This window comes from Schistocerca piceifrons, chromosome 3, assembly GCF_021461385.2.
Source record: "Schistocerca piceifrons isolate TAMUIC-IGC-003096 chromosome 3, iqSchPice1.1, whole genome shotgun sequence".
NCBI lineage: Eukaryota > Metazoa > Arthropoda > Insecta > Orthoptera > Acrididae > Schistocerca > Schistocerca piceifrons.
Genome location: NC_060140.1, coordinates 108,971,975 through 108,994,881, shown reverse-complemented (window position 1 = coordinate 108,994,881; position 22,907 = coordinate 108,971,975). Strand labels below are relative to the sequence as shown.

Here is a 22,907-nt window from a genome sequence, read left to right as displayed (position 1 = left end):
TATACCTTGTGTACGCAATACCACCACCATCGGTGTATGAACATAGTGCTGTCCCATGACTTTTATCACCTCAGTTTGTGTATCTATAGAATTGACAAACAACTAAAATCTAAGGGAAAAAGACAAGATGTGAGGCCATGGTAGATTTATTATTAAATATTACACTGACTGTGTACTAGACGTGCACCATTTCAAGTTACTGTTTCATAAGATACATCTGACTAATCAATTTGATAGACATCTATAAGACATCTGTTTATGTATGAGATTATGTGAAGCATTTTTTACCAGATAGAACAACTGTAGTTTATTTTAGCAATTACACTGTGCAGTACTTATTCACAGAGAATATATAAAATGAATAAAAATGCATGAAGCAACAAATACAACACAAGATGGATCATGAGGCAGAAAAACAAAACACTGAAGCAGATCAGGCATTAAAGTGAAAAGTGCAGTTACAGGGCAGAAAAATGACAAAGAAGGATGGCTCTCCGTTAAGCCATTTCCTTGTGTAGAAAGGGCACAGATGAGATTTCTGAAAGAAGCAGTTAGTTACACATTACTTGATAATAAGGTAAATGGATATCCTAATGAAGTTAAACACATTTAATCCAAATGAAGGAACAGTGAAATAAAAGAAATATGGCAAAAGCATATAACAAAGACACAAAAAATTGCAACACCAAACTCATTGTTGAACTATAACAAAAAACAAAAGAGACTGGTAAACCAAAGAAAAGATGGAAACAAAAAAAAATACTTGAGGGTGGAACAAAGAAGACAGAGTTTAATGATTGGTGATAATGATGATTAATTAAAAAAAACTGTGAGAATTGTCTGTGTTTTCATACCATATGAAAGGAAAAATTTTACAGTTAAGTGGCAGTGACATAGACTTTAACAGATATAAGGTATGATGTGTTTCATATGCATATACAGCATTAAATGTAATTGATTCTAACCTCAGAAATGGATCCTGCACATGCAACATTCTCTGTCTCAATACTAAAATCAGCTCCCTTCACAAGATGGTATGAACATTTTCCCATAAAGTCATAACGACGACCATCAAATGTCACATAATGTGGGTCGCCTACAGATGCACACCGAGCAGAGCAATGTGTCTGTGTGCACACCCACTGACCAGCTACACAGGTGCTGAAACATGAAGAGGTCAATTATTCAAAATGTTTTTGTACTTATTTAAATAAAATAACAAACACCTAAAACAGTCAAAGCACTAAGTACTGGAAACATCACCATTAACTGGAACTATAAATAAGTTTACGTTCATTTTCGACTCACATCTCAAGTTATTTAAAAAATAATTTAACACATTAAAACATGTACCCATATCCACAGAGATGTTGAGGATATGACCATAAATATTTTCAGAGATAGCAAAAGTAAAACTGCATGCTGGCTGAGAAACCCTAAATGGAGATGTCTCCTTACCTCTTGCCTTGATGTACGAATGCTGAGACTTAAGTGAAACTATTTTATATACATGACTGCGATGAGGTGTAGCAAATAATATTGAATTTGGATGGTTTACGACAGTGAGAGAAGTGAGAGGGTGAAATGTAGTGCCAGTAGATAACCTACTGTCTCTAAACAGCACTAAGAGAGTTGCTGAACTGCCTGTATTGTAGAATATACAAGGGAGAAAATGAAGCAGGGCAATTACTATAAGAAAATAAATGACTCACTATAAAGGAACTATGAAAATTGGTCACAAACTGATATTCAGACAGGCATTACCAGCAAATGCAAAATCGTAAACTTTGACGGCCAATGGATGAATATGTGACACTGCAGAGCAATTTCATCACGCAGCTGACAAGGAAAGTACACAGGAAACCTGTTGATACTAGAGCATAAAAGGGTCTGCAAATATCATTCTGTGTACTCTGTTGGACAGTCAGTATGCCTTGCAGACAGGCATGTGAACAACAAACACAGTTGTCAGCATTTAAAAAAAGTACATGCTGTTGGGTTCAGACAAGCCAGTTGGAGTAACTGGCAAATCACTCAACATCTGAATAGGAATGATGCCACTATTCAACAATGTTGGCAGGAATGAGTGAATTATGGCCAAACATAGCATCAAGATGGAACTGGTCAACCTGAATAAAATGGCAGAACATGAGGACCACGCAGCTGTTGGAGAGGCTCTCAGAGCCCCAGATGCTCATTATCATTAATCCGACATACAACTGGAGCTACTATTAACAGGTGCCTCACTGAAAGGGAGCTGAGCTCAGGTACCCCTCACACACACTTCTATTGACCTGCGTACACTAACAAGTTTGTTTTCAATTGTGTCAGGCACATTTGGCCTCAGATCTAACTCACTGGAGTAGAAGTATCATCAGTGATGAGCCCCGCTTCAAACTGAGTCTTGATGATGAACCAAGAAGTGTCTGGATATGCCCTGGACAGTGGTGGGATACCAACATGACTGTTGTCCACCATATGGCCTAACAACAAGGAGTAATGATCTGGGGTACCATTTAATTTCATACCAGGAGCCATTTGGCTGCCCTCCATAGCACCATAACAATACAATGGTACATGATCAATAGTCTATGGCCCATTTTGTTGCCCTTCAGGGCAAGTCAACCCAGACTTACATTTAAGAAAGATAGTGCCTCCCTGTGCATGGTGAGTGTTTCTACTGCTTGTGTTCGCACTTGCTAAGCCAGGTGTCGGCCAGCAAGGTTGCCGGATCTCATCCCAATTGAGAACATTTAGAACTTTTTGTGCAGGACCCTCCAACCAGTTTGATATTTTGACGATTTAACATGACAATTAGGCAAAATTTTGTGCGATATCCCTATGGAGGACTTCCAACAACTCTGTGAACCAATGCAAAGCTGAATAACTGCTTGTATAACAGACAGAAGTGGACCAACATGTTACTGACTTGCTCAATTTGTGAAGCTCTTTCTCTTGAGTAAATCATCCAATTTTTCTGAAATGTAATTATTTGTTTGTCTGCTCATGTACATCACATCTACTGGTTTCCATCCCATTCAGATAATTCCTTCATGGTGGTACATTTTTTTTTTTTTTAGAGAAATTATATCAAGACTCAAATATGACACAAAATTCAAAAAACCAAACAGTGAACTACATGATGCAAGCTATTTTAAAAAAAGAGAGAGGGACAAAGGAGAAAGAAAAAACAGGGTAACAGAAGAGCATGCAATGCCAACTGGCTGCTGTTTCATTCTCTGCCATATGGTGTTATTTGGATGCAGCATGGAAGGGCACAAGAGTCAGCACACCACTCTCCTGGGTTTGTCAGTTTTCCCAACCTTGGAGCTGCTACTTCTCGTTCATGTGGCTCCTCAGTAGCTGTCATGAGACAGAGTGCACCCTATTCCAGTTCTCCCACCAAGGACAGATCCCTGGTAGCACTGGGAACTGAAGTCAGGTGCTCTACTGGGCAATCAGACATGTTGCCCACTTCAGTGACAGAAGCTGACATAATTGTTCTCTGCACCATGAATATTTTGTTGTTCTAAGGATAACTGCCTTGATTAATATGATACTGAAAAATCTGTAGTGGAATGTAGACAATTGGTTGAGTAATGGCAACCACTTACCATACAATGGATACCTTGAGCATTGAATAACCATATGCAAGGGCAAGGTGGTAATTTCTTGGTCTGAAGACTTGACCATCAGATAAGAAAGGTGTTACTTTTAACACTGTCATTTTAAGCCTATGCACTTGTCCAACATTTTCCCAGTGAATAGATTCTGTCCTTATTCAAAATGGTAAACAAAATATCAATCTACAGTTACCATTACCACTTGATAGGAATCATAAATTCCTTAGCAGGTGAAAGTCAGAGGCTGTTAACCCCTTAACATAAAATCCCGAATTATCTTGTTCTATTATTTTGACAGAACTAAGAAACCCAAAAATAACCAACATTAAAAAGAAAGAACTTAAAATCCCAGGTATGCTCCGATACTTAAAAAGGGACTGCAGTGGAGTGTGGACTGATATGTAACTTCCTTTCAGATTAAAACTGTGTGCCGGGCCAAGACTTGAACTCAGGGACTTTTGCCTTTCATGGGCAAGGTAGGAGACAAGGTACTGGCAGAAGTAAAGCTGTGAGGGCGGGGCGTGAGTCGTGCTTGGGTAGCTCAGATGGTAGAGCTCTTGCCCATGAAAGGCAAAGGTCCCGAGTTTGAGTCTCAGCCCGGCACACAGTTTTAATCTGCCAGGTAGTTTCAAATACAACACTGTTTATGTCCATTTCAGCACTAATAGTTATGTGTTTGGCCACTAGAGAGCACTAGGTTAGACGGAGAGCAGTGAAGAGGTGCAGAGGGGACAGGGGGGCGGGGGGGAGTAGCAAAAAAGGAGAGAAATAAAAAGACTGTAAGTGGTGGTGGAGTGATGGCTGTGTAGTGCTGGAATGGGAACAGGGTAGGGGCTGAATGGGTGAGGGTAGTCACTAACAAAGGCTGAGGCTAGGAGGGTTACGAGAATGTAGGATGTATTGCAGGGAAAGTTCCCACCTGCGCAATTCAGAAAATCTGGTGTTGGTGAGAAGGATTCATATTGCACAGGCTGTGAAGCAGTCATTGAAATGAAGGATATTATGTTTGGCAATGTGTTCAGGAACAGGGTGGTCCACTTGTTTCTTGGCCACAGTTTGTCGGTGGCCATTAATGTGGACAGACAGCTTGTTGGTTGCCATGCCTACATAGAATGCAGCACAGTGGTTGCAGCTTAGCTTGTGGACCACATAACTGGTTTCACAGGTAGCCCTGCCTTTGATGGGATAGTTGAAATTAGTGACCGGACTGGTGTAGGTGGTGGTGGGAGGATGTATGGGACAGGTCTTGCATCTAGGTCTATTACAGGGGTCTGAGCCATGAGGTAAGGGATTTGGAGCAGGGGTTATGTATGGATGGACGAATACATTGTTAGGATGGCAGAATAACACTGTGGGAGGGGTGGGAAGGATAGTGGGCAGGACATTTCTCATTCCAGGGCACAACAAGAGGTAATCGAAACCCTGGCAGAGAATCTAATTCAGTTGCTCCAGTCCTGGGTGGTACTGAGCTACGAGGGGAATGCGCCTCTGTGATGGGACGGAGGGACTTTGGGAGGTGGTGGGAGACTGGAAAGATAAGGCACGGGAGATTTGTTTTAGTACAAGGTTGGGAAGATAATTACAGTCAGTGAATGCTTCTGCACTATACAGCTGTCATTCCACCATCACACCAAGTCTTTTTACTCCTCTCCTTTTCCACTATTTCTCCCGCCCCCCTCTCCCCTGCCCTCCATCTAACCTGTAGAACTTCACTGTCCGCTACCCCTCCCATACTATCCCTCACCCTCCCTGTCCAGCCTCCTCCTTACCCCAACCAGTCACTAGTCCCATCATGCACTAGTGCTGCTGCTCGCAGTGTGGTTCAGTTGCCTGTGTGTGTGTGTGTGTGTGTGTGTGTGTGTGTGTGCGTGTGAGAGAGAGAGAGAGAGAGAGAGAGAGAGAGAGAGAGAGAGAGAGAGAGAGAGAGAGAGAGAGAGGGGGGGGGGAGGGGGGGGGGATGAGTAAAAAGTAAGGCTGTTGGAAAGCTGATCCACAATGCTTAAATCCTTGTTTATAAATCTGTACACTGGCGCAGTGACTTCAGAATATGGTGAAGGGGTCTCTCGGAATATTCCACTGTTTTACCCATTGTATTATCATTCTCCTTCTACCATATAAATTACATTATCATTAGAAACACAACATAAATTGAGAACATACTTGAGTTTGTAGGCCACAAAAGGGTTCTCTACCAACCAACCACACTGAAGTACAGAGAAATAGCAGCAGAGTTCCCACGAACACATGTGTAAAACAATGTGTAACTTGGAGGTTCCAGAATTTGTAGTTTCCTTAACAGCTCAACAAGGCAGTTGAAAAAGTGTAACAGGTACGTAAATGATTTGCAACTAGTGTAAGAAATGCAAGCTTCCCAGTAGTCTATTTCAAAAAGGACACTAGGTGATAGGAAAAAGAAGAGTCAAAAGCAATACTGCATTTATTATGATGATTCCTCTTTTAAATTTTCCTCTTTCAGTGCTGACAATAATAAAGAGTAATTCTTAAACAAATGATTTGCAACTGGTGTAAGGAACAAATGCCACCCTTTTGTTTAATTTTTCCTCTTTCAGTGCAAATAATATCTACATGTTTCCAAAGAAAACTGTCTCCACTACATATACAGGAATGGCATGGTTGAAATGGCTTTCTGTTAGCAGTTGATAAGAACTGAAAACCTTGGTCTTTTGTGTTGATAATTTTAACTCCTGTAAAGCTAGCTGAAAATGGAATGCCCTACTGCAGACTTACCATGTGTTACAATCACGGGGCACTGTTTCTCCTGGCTTGTAAGAACGGCCCCTAAGCTGGCAGGGGCACTGCTCAGGTGGGACACATGATCCCTGGTGAAGCAGTGTGCCTGGGGGGCAGTAGCAGCCTTCCTCACACACTTCTTGTGTTGTCAGTGATCTGTTAGCAGCCACAGAGCCACATGTCACCTGGTATGACAAGCCACAAGGCAGGTACACCATGCCATTGCTGCATCTCATTGCTGAAAAAGTCATATCAGTACGTTAGTTAAATTAGCTGGTTGGCTGTGGAAAGATTATTTGTCCTCTTCCTACACTGACAAAATAAATGTAAGTACATCAGTAGAAAAATCTGGAATGTGCTCTTGTCTAAACTATTTTTGTTCTGCTGGATTGATAGAAAATTCATACTGTAAATAGTTGTTTAAATATAGGTGTTACAACTATTACAATATAAAACTGAATGAAATGTGCAAGAGTTCACTGTAGCTGTATTTATTTAAGTTGATTAGAGGCTCACACAAGTGGTTTGACAACTTTTAAGTTGCGTCTTCTGGTGTATATAAATGCTATGTCATATGATACAGGGAGCAGTTAAAAAACGCTGCAGAGTAACAGTTGGTGAGACTAGGCAAAGTTCTCAGCCCTCCTCAATTGATAAAAACCATCACTAATAATGAATGTCACGGCTGTGTTAAAATCACAAACTGTCATCACTTTACCAATTAAAATATGTTCCTGTCGGTGTATGACAAGCAACAGGCAATGCTTGGCACAGCCCGAGACGAGCATATTTTCATTGGTAAAGTGATGAGAGTTCATTATTTTAACCTAGACATGATGTTCTGCATTGATGACAGTTTTAATCAATTGAGGAGGCCTGAGAACTTTGTCAAATGTTACTCTGCGGCATTCTGCAACTACTCTCTATATCATATGACATAGCATTTATATACACCAGAAGATGCAACTTAAAAGTTGTCAAACCGGTTGCGTGCGTCTCTAATCAACTTGAATAAATACAGCTGCAGTGGACTATTGCACATTTCATTCAGTTTTATATTTTAATAGTTTTAACACCTATGTTTAAAAAACTATTTACAGGATGAATTTTCAATCAGTATTGTATAACTATTTTAGCCGTGGTTGGCTCAGTTTTAAAATTATCTTTATTTTCATTCTATTGTCTGATGCACAGGAAGTGAGAGCAGTTGGTTTTTCTTCAAGTTTTGTAAGCAAATATGAGTTAAGAACGTGATTTTATGAGATAGGAAGAAATTAATAAGACAACAAAGAAAGGTGGTGACAGTCTGATCTCTAAGTAATGAGAATTTGCCATGAGACAATTGATTCATTAGCATTTTTACTTGTTATGAGAAATAATGAACATAGTAATTACAATAACAACCATAGCAATAATGTAATGATCATCATCAGTACTGCATTCATTGTGAGTTAAATATATGTCTGGCTTTCATCTGCAATCTAGGGAGTGTCATAATCAAATAGGAAATCAAACACAAGATTTAAATGAGAATAACAGTGTATGTGGAGGATGCCTTCACAAAGCCACACTTTAGGGATGATGCAATGTGGGATGCAATGTAGCATACGTCTTACCAAATGGTCTTAATAATATGTCTGAGGGGCAAATGTATGTGTGATCCAGGAGCAGTGTTTTGTCATAGGTCTTGGGTTTGAAGCCAATGACTGCTTAAATTTTGAATAAAAATTATCAGCAACAGTGGCAAAAAACTTCTGGTATAAGGTGTCACCCTAGTTATACCAATGGCAAAGAGGGCATATGAGTGGACAGAGTTTCAGGGCAACCTCTTTCCTTTGAGGTGGGAAACTTCCTAAAATGTGGAAGAGCAATTATCAACAGTATGAGAATGCAGAAAGCAACGGAAAGACCTGCATTAAAGATACACAATGTGTATCCAGAGAACATGCAACCCATAATTGAAAAAGTGTCATGAGATTCCTCCACTGGCAAAATATTCTGCATTACTCCCCCATTTATATTTTCAAGAGTGGACTGCCATGTGGGAGGCAACTATGAGAAAGAGATTAGATAATCAGTGAAAGGGTAACATATTGCAAGTCAAAATGTGGAATGTCAGAAGTTTGAACATGGTAGGGAAAGTTTCCAGAATGAGATTTTCACTCTGCAGCGGAGTGTGCGCTGATATGAATCTTCCTGGCAGATTAAAACTGTGTGCCCGGCCGAGACTCGAACTCGGAACCTTTGCCTTTCGCGGGCAAGTGCTCTACCATCTGAGCCACCGAAGCACGACTCACGCCCGGTACTCACAGCTTTACTTCTGCCAGTATCTCGTCTCCTACCTTCCAAACTTTACAGAAGCTCTTCTGCGAACCTTGCAGAACTAGCACTCCTGAAAGAAAGGATATAGTGGAGACATGGCTTAGCCACAGCCTGGGGGATGTTTCCAGAATGAGATTTTCACTCTGCTGTGAGTACCGGGCATGAGTCGTGCTTCGGCAGCTCAGATGGTAGAGCACTTGCCCGCGAAAGGCAAAGGTCCCGAGTTCGAGTCTCGGTCAGGCACACAGTTTTAATCTGCCAGGAAGTTTCATATCAGCGCACACTCCGCTGCAGAGTGAAAATCTCATTCTGGAAACATCCCCCAGGCTGTGGCTAAGCCATGTCTCCGCTATATCCTTTCTTTCAGGAGTGCTAGTTCTGCAAGGTTCGCAGAAGAGCTTCTGTAAAGTTTGGAAGGTAGGAGACGAGATACTGGCAGAAGTAAAGCTGTGAGTACCGGGCGTGAGTCGTGCTTTGGTAGCTCAGATGGTAGAGCACTTGCCCGCGAAAGGCAAAGGTCCCAAGTTCGAGTCTCGGTCGGGCACACAGTTTTAATCTGCCAGGAAGTTTCATGGTAGGGAAACTAGAAAATCTGAAAACAGAAATGCAATGGCTCTGTCTGGATATAGTGGGGGTCAGTGAAGTGAAATGGAAAGAAGATAATTATTTCTGGTCAGACAGGATAATATCTAAGGCAGCAGAAAACACATTTAATGGGAGTAGGATTTGTTGTATATAGGAAATTAGGTCAGATAGTTAGTTACTGTAAACAGTTTAGAAATAGGGTTCTTCTCATCAGAATCGACAGCAAACCAATGTCAGCGACAGTAGTTCACATATACAGGTCAATGCCACAATCTGAAGATAAAGAGATAAAGTACATGAGGAGGACACTGAATGGATAATTAAGAATACAGTGGAAATTATAACCTAAACATCATGGAGTAGTAGAACATGGTTGTAGGGGACAGAATAGAAGAAAGAGTTATTGGAGAATAAGAGCTTGGTAGTAGGCATGAGAGAGGAGAAAGACTAATTGAGTTCTGCATTAAATTTCAGTTGGTAATAGTGAAAACATTGTTCAGAAATTACAAGAGAAGATGGTGTACACAGAAAAGGCTTGGAGATTTGGGAAGATTTCAGGTAAGTTACATCATGGACAGAAAGAGATTCTGGAAACAGATATTGGATTATAAGGCACATCCAGAAGCAGATATAGACTCAGATCACAATTTAATAATGATGAGTAGGCTTAAATTTAAGAGACTCATGTGGATAAATCACTGAGGAAAAAAGTGGGATACTGAAATACTGAGGAACAATGAAATGGGCACATCAAGAAGTAGATATAGACTCAGATCACAATTTAATAATGATGAGTAGGTTTAAATTTAATAAGAGACTCATGTGGATAAATCACTGAGGAAAAAAGTGGGATACTGAAATACTGAGGAACAATGAAATGTGTTTGAAATTCTCTGCAGTTACAGGTACTGTGACAATGTATACGACAATAAGCAATTCAGTTGAAGAAGAATGGACGTCTCTGAAATGGGCAACCACAGAAGTGCACAATGAAAAGATTGAGACACATTAAGCTTTAGAACAAAGCCTTCATCAGAAAAGAAAATCACAACACACGCATACACACAAGCAAGCACACTTCACACACATATGACTGCCATCACTGGCTGCTCAGAACTGACTGAAACTTGTCAAACAGGAGCATATATCCATTGTGGAATGGGGAAAGAGAAGGGAAAGTAGGACACATGTGGGGGACAAGGAAACTGTGCCAGGTGATGAAGTGTGTTGACACTAGAGGCGGCAGACAAGGCACCTGGTGCAGTTTCGGAAGGCTGTGGGATAGGGAGGAAAGGGGGAAAAAAGGGAGTAGAAAGTAGAGGATCAGAGGAGGGGAAAACATCAGTGGGTGCATTGGCAGAGAGCAGTGCACAATGATGATGAGGGGACTTGAGTTGGGAGAAGGTGTTAGGATAGAGGGCGTGGAATGTTGATATTCCAATCTAGACTTTACATTGTTTAATTACAGAAGCTGGGCAGACAAACATAGGTACAAGGAAGGTAACAGCGAAAATCTTGGGTAACAGGAGAAATACTTCAATTGTTTGATGAAAAAATAAAATACAAAAACATTCAGGGAATTTCAGAAATATATAAATATAAGTCACTTATCGGATCAGAGCGTGGAATGTCAGATTACTTAATCGGGCAGGTAGGTTAGAAAATTTAAAAAGGGAAATGGATAGGTTAAAGTTAGATATAGTGGGAATTAGTGAAGTTCGGTGGCAGGAGGAACAAGACTTCTGGGCAGGTGACTACAGGGTTATAAACACAAAATCAAATAGGGGTAATGCAGGAATAGGTTTAATAGTGAATAGGAAATAGGAAAGTGGGTAAGCTACTACAATCAGCATAGCGAATGCATTATTGTGGCCAAGATAGATAAGAAGCCCACGCCAACCACAGTAGTACAAGTTTATATGCCAACTAGCTCTGCAGATGACGAAGAAATTGAAGAAATGTATGATGAAATAAAAGAAATTATTCAGATAGTGAAGGGAGACAAGAATTTAATAGTCATGGGTGACTGGAATTCAGCAGTAGGAAAATGGAGAGAAGGAAGCGTAGTAGGTGAATATGGATTGGGGGTAAGAAATGAAAGAGGAAGCCGCCTTGTAGAATTTTGCACAGAGCACAACTTAATCATAGCTAACACTTGGTTCAAGAATCATAAAAGAAGGTTGTATACATGGAAGAAGCCTGGAGATACTGACAGGTTTCAGATAGATTATATAATGGTAAGACAGAGATTTAGGAGCCAGGTTTTAACTTGTAAGGCATTTCCAGGGGCAGATGTGGACTCTGGCCACAATCTATTGGTTATGGCCGTAGATTAAAACTGAAGAAACTGCAAAAAGATGGGAATTTAAAGAGATGGGACCTGGATAAACTGACTAAACCAGAGGTTGTTCAGAGTTTCAGGGAGGACATAAGGGAAAAATTGACAGGAATGGGGGAAAGAAATACAGTAGAAGAACAATGGCTAGCTTTGAGGAATGAAGTAGTCAAGGCAGCAGAGGATCAATTAGGTAAAAAGACGAGAGCTAGTAGAAATCCTTGGGTAACAGAAGATATATTGAATTTAACTGATGAATGGAAAAAATATAAAAATGCAGTAAATGAAGCAGGCAAAAAGGAATACAAACATCTCAAAAATTAAATCCACAGGAAGTGCAAAATGGCCAAGCAGGGATGGCTAGAGGACAAATGTAAGGATGCAGAGACATCTCACTAGGGGTAAGATAGATACTGCCTACAGGAAAATTAAAGAGACCTTTGGAGATAGGAGAACCACTTGTATGAACATCAAGAGCTCAGATGGAAATCCAGTTCTAAGCAAAGAAGGGAAATCAGAAAGATGGGAGGAGTATATAGAGGGTCTATACAAGGGCGATGTTCTTCAGGACAATATTATGGAAATGGAAGAGGATGTAGATGAAGATGAAATGGGAGATACGATACTGCGTGAAGAGTTTGACAGAACACTGAAAGACCTGAGTCGAAACAAGGCCCCCGGAGTAGACAACATTCCATTGGAACTACTGATGGCTTTGGGAGAGCCAGTCCTGACAAAACTCTACCATCTGGTGGGCAAGATGTATGAGACAGGCGAAATACCCTCAGACTTCAAGAAGAATATAATAATTCCAATCCCAAAGAAAGCAGGTGTTGACAGATGTGAAAATTACTGAACAATCAGTTCAATAAGCCATAGCTGCAAAATACTAACACGAATTCTTTATAGACGAATGGAAAAACTGGTAGAAGCCGACCTCAGGGAAGATCAGTTTGGATTCCGTAGAAATACTGGAACACGTGAGGCAATACTGACTGTACGACTTATCTTAGAAGAAAGATTAAGGAAAGGCAAACCAACGTTTCTAGCATTTGTAGACTTAGAGAAAGCTTTTGACAATGTTGACTGGAATACTCTCTTTCAAATTCTAAAGGTGGCAGGGGTAAAATACAGGGAGGGAAAGGCTATTTACAATTTGTACAGGAACCAGATGGCAGTTATAAGAGTCGAGGGGCATGAAAGGGAAGCAGTGGTTAGGAAGGGAGTAAGACAGGGTTGTAGCCTCTCCCTGATGTTATTCAATCTGTATATAGAGCAAGCAGTAAAGGAAACAAACGAAAAATTCGAAGTAGGTATTAAAATCCATGGAGAAGAAATAAAAACTTTGAGGTCCGCCAATGACATTGTAATTCTGTCAGAGACAGCAAAGGACTTGGAAGAGCAGTTGAACGGAATGGACAGTGTCTTGAAAGGAAGATATAAGATTAACATCAACAAAAGCAAAACGAGGATAATGGAATGTAGTCAAATTAAGTTGGGTGATGCTGAGGGAATTAGATTGGGAAATAAGACACTTAAAGTAGTAAAGGAGTTTTGCTATTTGGGGAGTAAAATAACTGACGATGGTCGAAGCAGAGAAGATATAAAATGTTGACTGGAAATGGCAAGGAAAGCGTTTCTGAAGAAGAGAAATTTGTTAACATCGAGTATAGATTTCAGTGTCAGGAAGTCACATCTGAAAGTATTTGTATGGAGTGTAGCTATGTGTAGAAGTGAAACATGGACGATAAATAGTTTGGACAAGGAGTGAATAGAAGCTTTCGAAATGTGGTGCTACAAAAGAATTCTGAAGATTAGATGGGTAGATCACATATCTAATGAGGAAGTATTGAATAGGATTGGAGAGAAGACAAGTTTGTGGCACAACTTGACTAGAAGAAGGGATCGGTTGGTAGGACATGTTCTGAGACATCAAGGGATCACCAATTCAGTATTGGGGGCAGCGTGGAGGGTAAAAATCATAGAGGGAGACCAAGAGATGAATAAACTAAGCAGATTTAGAAGGATGTAGGTTGCGGTAGGTACTGGGAGATGAAGAAGCTTGCAAAGGATAGAGTAGCATGGAGAGCTGCATCGAACCAGTCTCAGGACTGAAGACCACAACAACAACAAGTCACTTATGAATGAAATAAATAGGAAGTGTGAGGAAACTGAGGTGAAATGGCTGCATCAAAGAGGTGAAGAAATAAAAAAAGAAATGGTCATCAGAAGCACTGATTCAGAATACAGAAAAATTAACACAATCTTCACTGAAACTAACAGCAAGGACATCAACATTAAGAGTGCAACAGGAATTTCACTGCTACACACAGAGAAGGGAACAGAGAGAACAGAGTGGACAGGTGGAAAGATTATACTGGAGGCCACTAAAGTGGGCAGACTTATCTGATAATGTAATTGAGCAAAAAATGGAAGTTGGTATGGAAGACACAGGGCAAGTGCAGCCAAGATTTTGGCTCATGGGCCAGGCTTGGGCCAGAGTGTCCAGAGTTTCGCACTCAAGTTGCCACGTAATCGTGACATAATTTAGTTACATAATCATAAAAAGGTCTTTCACACAAATATGTTGATTAAAATGCTGTAGAATTTTTGCAACCTCATTATGGAGAGTCTACATGAGGAAAGCAATGTAGATGTCCAAGACAGTTTTAATGTAAAAATATTTGTCATTAAAACTGGAATTACCTTCCAGGTCAGTCAGTTACATTTGCACATGCACGGGGGCACTGTAAATTGAAATGGCAAATGGTCTCAAGAACAGCCTGAAAACCGATGCCAGATTGACAGTGTCCTTAAAACCTTTATAAAACAATTCTTGTAATTGTTTCAAGGCCACAATGAATTTTTAGAACCAAGTGTTTTCTTCAATGCCAGTGAGCTTAAGGAACTGGGCTGTCTTTCTCAGAATCTGTCCCTTGTACATCTACATGGACACGGACACACTGCAAAACACTTCACAATACTTCTCTATTATTCCACTCACAAAAAAAAAAAAAAAAAAAAAGAAAAAAAGAACACACACCTATATCTTTCGGTGCGAGCTCTGATCTCTCTTATTTTATTATGATGTTCATTTCTCTCTATGCAGGTTGCCGTCAACAAAATATTTTCACATTCAGAAGACAGAGTTGGTGATATGGTGACTGAAATTTTGTGAGAAGATTCTGACGCAATGAAAAATGCCTTTGTTTTAATGGTGTCCATACCAAATCCTGTATCATGTCCATGACGCTCTCTCCCCTATTTTGCGATAATACAAAACATGCTGCTCTTCTTTCTCAATGTACTCCATTAATCTTATCTGCAAAGGATCCCAGATCATGCAGCAGTACTCCAAGAGAGTGTAGGCAGTCTCTTCAGTAGACCTGTTACATTTTCTAAGTGTTCTGCCAATAAAACATAGTCTTTGGTTTGCCTTCCCAACTACATTTTTTATGTGAATAGACTGATTTATTGTGTAACCAAAGTTCAACGGATTCCTTTTAGCACTCGTGTGGATGGGATGACTTCATATTTTTCATTATTTAGAATCAACTGCCAGAAATCTTTCCTAAATCGTTTTGCAATTTGTTTTGATCTTCCCTCAGACATCTGCTCAGATTATCTCTTAAATCATTTATATAGATAAGGAATAGCAGAGGGCCAATAACATTACCTTGGGGAATGCCAGAAATCATTTCTGTTTTACTTGATGACTTCTATCAATTGCTACAAACTATGACCTCTCTGACAGGAAATTATGAATCCAGTCACATAACTGCAATGATATCCCATAAGCACGCAATTTCACCACACGCCGCTTGTGTGGTACAGTGTCTAAAGCCTTTTGGAGATCTAGAAATACAGAATCGACCTGAAATCCCTTGTCAATAGCACTTAACACTTCGTGTACGTAAAGAGCTGGTTGTGTTTCACAAGAAGGATGCTTTCTAAATCAGTGTTGACTGTGTATCAATAGACTGTTCTCTTTGAGGTAATTAATAATGTTTAAACACAATATAAGTGTGCCTACTCAGTATGATTTTATCATCATGAGCAACAAAACTGGCAGTCTATGAGTCGGAGCATGGAATGTTAGATCCCTTGATCTGGTAGGTATGCTACAGAATTTAAAAAGGGGTTATGCATAGATTTATGTTAGAAATAGTAGGAAAAACAGGGCTTCTGGTTACAGTCATAAATACAAAATTAAATCGAGGTAATGCAGGAATGGGATTTAATAACAAATAGGGAAACAGGAATATAGGTAGTCTGCTATGAACAGCATGGTGAACACATTATCACAGCCAGCATCCACCATGATAGGACAAGTTTACATGCAAACTAGCTCTGGAGATGATAAAGAGATTGAAAGAATGTAAGATAAGATAAAAGAAATTATTCAGATAATTAAGGGAGACAAAAATTTAATTGTGATGAGAGAGTGGGATTCAAAAGGAAGAATACTGTTGGAACATGGATGGGGAGGGATTTGGGGGGGGGGAATGAAAGACAATGATGCCTGGTAGAATTTTGAACACAGCAAAATTTAATCAGTGTTACTTGTAATAACTGGTTTAAAAATAATAAAAGAAGGTTTTATATGTGGAAGAGACTGGAGACACAAGAAGGACTCAAATAGATTACATAATGGTAAGGTAGAGCTTTTAAAATCAGATTTTGAACCGAAAAATATTTCCAGTGGCAGATGTGGATTCTGATCATGGCAGATGTGGACTCTGATCATAATTTACTGGTTATGTACTGCAGCGTAAAACTGGATAAATTGGAGAAAGGGAATGAATTAAGGAGATGGAACCTGAATAACTTGGAAAAAATAGAGATTATTGAGTTTCGAAAGGATTAGGCACCAATTGGCTGAAACAGGGGTAAACAAAGCAATAGAAGGCAAATGAGTAGCATTGGGAGATGAAACAGTGAAGGCAGCACACGAGTAAATAGGCAAAATGATAAAGCCCAGTCAAAATCCTTGGAAAACGCATCAACGATAATCACAAATAAGAGACTCCCTTTTCATATTATCTTCGTGCAAATACCATTTTATTTGTTTTAGAGTACTTATTGACTGGTTAAATTGCATATAGTGCTGAAGCTTCCTGGTACAATAAAACTGTGTGCCAGATTGAGACTCGAACTCAGGACCTTTACCTTTCAAGGGCTAGTGCTCTACCATCTGAGCTACCCAAGCATGACTCACACACTGTCCTCACAGCTTTATTCTGCCAGTACCTCGTCTCCTACCTTCCAAACTTTACAGAAGCTCTCTTGTGAACCTTAATCTGCCAGGAAGTTTCATATCAGCACACACTCCGCTGCAGAGTGAAAATCTCATTCTGGAAACATCCCCCAGGCTGTGTCTAAGCCATGTCTCTGCAATATCCTTTCTTTCAGGAGTGCTAGTTCTGCAAGGTTCGCAGGAGAGCTTCTGTAAAGTTTGCAAGGTAGGAGACGAGATACTGGAAGAAGTAAAGCTGTGAGGACAGGGTGTGAGTCATGCTTGGGTTGCTCAGATGATAGAGCACTTGCCCTTGAATGGTAAAGGTCCCGAGTTCGAGTCTCGGTCCAGCACACAGTTTTAATCTGCCATGAAGTTTCATATCAGTGCACACTCTGCTGCAGAGTGAAAAGCTCATTCTGCATATAGCGCTGTTGTAGATAATAATCATGACTACTGTGGTTGTCCATTATCTCTGTCTGTTGTTTTCTTAATGAATATATTTTCTGAAACGACAAAAGTATTTGTCATGATTGCCTTGATGTGTAATTTACTTATTGCCACTATGGTCTAATGAGCTTACTATAATTGAATTTTGTTCAAAATTATGAGCATGGAAATGTATACATAAGGACATATCATAAATTCATGATTATTATTTCAACATTTGGTTGATTTTTTAAGATGTTTTTTCTTCATTCCCACAACTACCCTAACCCAAACAACTACACTTATTCCAAATACTGTCATTATTTACAACTATAAAGCTGTGAAAGTTTTGCTCTGGTCCCCTGCATTTACCCCAAGATATTGCAATGCTCGGTAAAGAATCTTGTTCAAAAATATGCGGATGGAAATGTGTATACAAGGATGTATGATAAATTCATGATTATTGTTTCATGTCATTTAGTACGTTTTTAAGGATGTTTTCTCTTCATTCCCACAACTACCCTTATCCCAATGACTACAATTATTCCAAATACTGTCAGTATTTAAAACTACAAAAGTGTGAAAGCTCCATACAGGTCCCCTGGTTGAATGTGATTGACAAATGGAGAAAACATAAAAATGTAGCAAATGGACCATGTGAGAAATTCAGGGATGTAGAAACATGCATAACTAAGGGAAAGGTACGTGCTGCGTATAGGGAAATTAAACAGGCCTTTGGAGAACAGAGAAACAGCTGCATGAATATCACAAGCTCAAATGGCAGGCCAATACTAAGCAAAGCAGGAAAAGCTGAAAGATGGAAGTAATATATAGAAAGGGGAAACAAACTAAAATGGAATGTTATAGAAACGCAAGAGAAAGTAGATGAGGATGAGACAGGGGAAATGTTACTGCAAGAGAGCACTGAGAGGGCTCAGTCAAAACAAGATTCCTGGAGTATACAACATTCCCTCAGAAATACTGAGATCTTTGGAGAGCCAGCATGACAAAACTGTTCCACATGGTGAGCAAGATACAGGGTGTTTAAAAAATGACCGGTATATTTGAAATGGCAATAAAAACTAAACGAGCAGCGATAGAAATACACCGTTTGTTGCAATATGCTTGGGACAACAGTACTTTTCCAGGCGGACAAACTTTCGAAATCACAGTAGTTACAATTTTCAACAACAGATGGCGCTGCAAGTGATGTGAAAGATATAGAAGACAACGCAGTCTGTGGGTGCGCCATTCTGTACGTCGTCTTTCTGCTGTAAGCGTGTGCTGTTCACAACATGCAAGAGTGCTGTGGACAACATGGTTTATTCCTTAGAACAGAGGATTTTTCTGGTGTTGGAATTCCACTGCCTAGAACACAGTGTTGTTGCAACAAGACGAAGTTTTCAATGGAGGTTTAATGTTACCAAAGGACCAAAAAGCGATACAATAAAGGATCTGTTTGAAAAATTTCAACGGACTGGGAACGTGACGGATGAACGTGCTGGAACGGTAGGGCGACCGCGTATGGCAACCACAGAGGGCAACGCGCAGCTAGTGCAGCAGGTGATCCAACAGTGGCCTCGGGTTTCCGTTCGCCGTGTTGCAGCTGCGGTCCAAATGACGCCAACGTCCACGTATCGTCTCATGCGCCAGAATTTACACCTCTATCCATACAAAATTCCAATGCGGCAATCCCTCAGCGCCACTACCATTGCTGCACGAGAGACAATCGCTAACGATATAGTGCACAGGATTGATGACGGCGATATGCATGTGGGCAGCATTTGGTTTACTGACGAAGCTTATTTTTACCTGGACGGCTTTGTCAATAAACAGAACCGGCGCATATGGGGAACCGAAAAGCCCCATGTTGCAGTCCCATCGTCCCTGCATCCTCAAAAAGTACTGGTCTGGGCCGCCATTTCTTCCAAAGGAATCATTGGCCCATTTTTCAGATCCGAAACGATTACTGCATCTCACTATCTGGACATTCTTCATGAATTTGTGGCGGTACAAACTGCCTTAGACGACACTGCGAACACCTCGTGGTTTATGCAAGATGGTGCCCGGCCACATCGCACGGCCGACGTCTTTAATTTCCTGAATGAATATTTCGATGATCGTGTGATTGCTTTGGGCTATCCGAAACATACAGGAGGTGGCATGGATTGGCCTCCCTATTCGCCAGACATGAACCCCTGTGACTTCTTTCTGTGGGGACACGTGAAAGACCAGGTGTACCGCCAGAATCCAGAAACAATAGAACAGCTGAACCAGTACATCTCATCTGCATGTGAAGCCATTCCGCCAGACACGTTGTCAAAGGTTTCGGGTAATTTCATTCAGAGACTACGCCATATTATTGCTACGCGTGGTGGATATGTGGAAAATATCGTACTATAGAGTTTCTCAGACCGCAGCGCCATCTGTTGTTGACAATTGTAACTACTGTAATTTCGAAAGTTTGTCTGCCTGAAAATGTACTGTTGTCCCAAGCATATTGCAACAAACGGTGTATGTCTATCGCTGCTCGTTTAGTTTGTATTGCCGTTTCAAATATACCGGTCATTTTTGAAACACCCTGTACATGAGACATGCAAAATATACTCGGGTTGTAAGAATGTTATAATTCCAATTCCTGAGAAGGAAAGTGTGACTATTACAAACTATCAGTTTAATAAGCTATGGTTGGCAAAAATTATTTACAGAAGAATGAAGAAAATGGTAGATGCAAGGTTGGGCAAAGATCAGTTTGGGCTCTGAAGAAATGCATGCAAATGCGAGATAATATTAACACTCAAATTTTTCTCAGATGAAAAGTTAGAGAAATGCAAACCTTTGTTTATAACATTTGTAGATTTAGAGAAAAGTTTTTGACACAAATTGTAAAGAAACAAAACTGCAGTTATAAGAGACAAAGGATATGAAATGGAAGGAGGGGTTGAGAAGGAAACAAAAACTTTAAGATTAACCAGTGACATTGTAGTTCTGTCAGAGAGACAGCAAAGGACCTGTAAAAAAAAAAAAAAAAAAAAAAAGAGAGAGAGAAGAAGAAGAAGGAAATATGAAATGAAGTCAAATTAAGTCAGGTAATGCTGAAGGTGTTAGACTAGGAAATGAGATACTAAAAGTAGTAGATGAGTTTTGCTATTTGAGCAGAAAAATAACCAACGACAGCCAAAGTAGAGAGGCTATAAAATACAGATTGGCTATAGCACAAAAAGCATTTCTGAATAAGACAATATTGTGAAAAGGGGATTGATTGCTACTCACCATATAGTGGAGATGCTGAGTCACACACAGGCACAACAAAAAGACTGCTAAACTCACACATACATGTGTGTATGAGTGCATTTGTGTAAACCCTTATGTGTGTGTGTGTGTGTGTGTGTGTGTGTGTGTGTGTGTGTGTGTGTGTGTTTTCTAAATCAGAGGCAGCCCTTCTGGCCTAAAGCTTACTTCTTTATAAGTTGTTTTGTTGTACCTGTCTGCGACTCAGCGTCTCCACTATGTGGTGAGTAGCAATTTATCCTTTTCATAAGACTGTCATTATTCCATCCCGAAAAAGAGTAATTTGTTAACATTGAACATAAATTTTAGTGTTATGAAGTCTTTATTGGAGATATTTGTCTTGAATACAGTCCTGTATGGAAGTGAAACATGGGTTATAGGCAGTTCCGACAAGAAGAAAATATAAGATTTTGAAACGTGATGCTACAGAAGAATGCTGGAGATTAGTTGGGTAGCTCTTGTAACTAATGACGAGGTACCGAATAAAAATAGGGGAAAAAGAAATTTATGGCATGTGACTAAAAGAAGTGATCAACTGATAGGACACATCCTGAGGCACCAAGGAGTCATCAGTGTGGAAATGGAAGGAGTGTGGGATGTTAAAACTGTAGACAGAAACCAAGAGATGAATACAGTAAGCAGGTTCAAAAGGATGTGTGTTGCAGCAGTTATAAAGAAATGATGAGGCTTGCACAGGATGCAGTTGCATGGAGAGCTGCATCAAACCAGTCTTTGGACTGAAGATCATAACAACAACTACCACAACAACATATCTAATCCACATACAGTAATTTATAGTGTTAACAACTGAAGCAATTCAATTACAATAACTTCTGCAGAACTACAATTAGTCTAAAGATAACTATAAAAATCAACTCTAACAGTACATTGGTGCATGCAAACTGCATTTATAGAACATGATAATGTAAGGTCAGCATGTATAAAACTATAACATTATTTTAGTTAAAACTTTTGTGCTGAGAGGCTGTGATTGATAAACAAAACCATTTAATAAAGTTTCATTTCCAGCTGCAGGAGACATCCTTGGAGGTAAAACAGCAGTTACCTCCTTAGATGTCTCCCACGGTAAGAGATGAAATATTGTAGAATAGTTTTATATATTAAACATTCTCTCTCATCCTGGAAGTTTTAACTGAAATAGACATTGACCATGAAAGCCTACACTGTATGGTTATGACTTTATTCTTACAATAAGTTATATTGTCTGAAATGCCGGAATAAAAGTTATTTAACAATTTCTGACAGGTTCTTTACTTACGACACATTTCATGATCTCTCCAGTTCTGCACAGAGTTGATGCCACGGCGAATACACTCTCTGACAAAGATTGCCAGTGATTCACAAGCACATTTCCATGGCTCTTCAGATTTACAAGAGCAATAATCCCATCGGCATGCTTCATAATATTGCTGAGCATCCAAAACCTACACAAAAGTGGAAACAATTACAGCCTTCTGTTACAGCTTGCTCAGTACACAATATCATAAATTTGCAGTTACATTTACAATCTTTTAGGATTGAAAATGCATTGAGGTCAGTGGACATTTTCAGCTAAAGTGCTTTCAACATTGTTATTACCCCACCCATATCTAAGAAAAATTAAACTGACTGGAACTACTGGCAGCTGAGAATAAACAATTTGAGTTTTCAGTTTTCTGAATTTATACCTGTATCATACACACAGATGTACTGACACTTGCAGTTTAGTAGCATAAAGTTAAATACAGATAGCAGGAGTAAATTGAGATGATAAAAAACTTCATATTTCCAATGAAGTGAGTACCAAAATGAAACTGTGACAGAATAAAGACATGCATTACACAGAGATTTATACATTTCTGTCTTTATCATTCAGATCATCCTGATTATGTCTCATGAACTGAGCAAAAACTTGATTTTTCTAGAAACTCTCTCTCACTTCCCAAACTCAACAGCAGCTCTCCTGTAAACATTCCTGGGATAGAAACATAAAGGATATAATGAAATGGCATAGCTATAGCATCTAGGTTGTTTCCAGAATGAACTGTCCAGGCATTTTGATTATCTTCATTCTGCTTTACATCCTCTCTCTGATGGGCACTAGCCTGGCACAGAATGCAATATAATCTTAGTGTTATTAGAAATATGGAACTACAAGGGAAAAAAGAAGATGTAATTCAATGTGTGTAGCCAAATAAACAAGAGCCAGGTAAAAATTTAGCTGCAAAGAGAGAAAATGGTTTAAAATGTTATTAATATTCACCAATAAAAATGTTTCAGTAGTTAATATGTGTTTTTGACAACTGCTATCTAGTAATACCAAACAAGGCTTTAA

At 39.7% G+C, this 22,907-nt stretch overlaps 1 protein-coding gene across 1 annotated transcript in view; it reads right to left on the bottom strand.

Moving 5' to 3' along the window:
• Positions 1 to 22,907, bottom strand: part of LOC124789901 (hemocytin-like) — a 543,737-nt gene that overhangs the window by 392,344 nt on the left and 128,486 nt on the right. The window contains exons 14-16 of the mRNA XM_047257418.1: positions 21,852 to 22,017; positions 6,372 to 6,612; positions 966 to 1,161 (exon numbers count right to left, since the gene is read on the bottom strand). Coding sequence (XP_047113374.1) covers positions 966 to 1,161; positions 6,372 to 6,612; positions 21,852 to 22,017 — 603 coding nt within the window. The remainder of the gene's footprint in view (positions 1 to 965; positions 1,162 to 6,371; positions 6,613 to 21,851; positions 22,018 to 22,907) is intronic.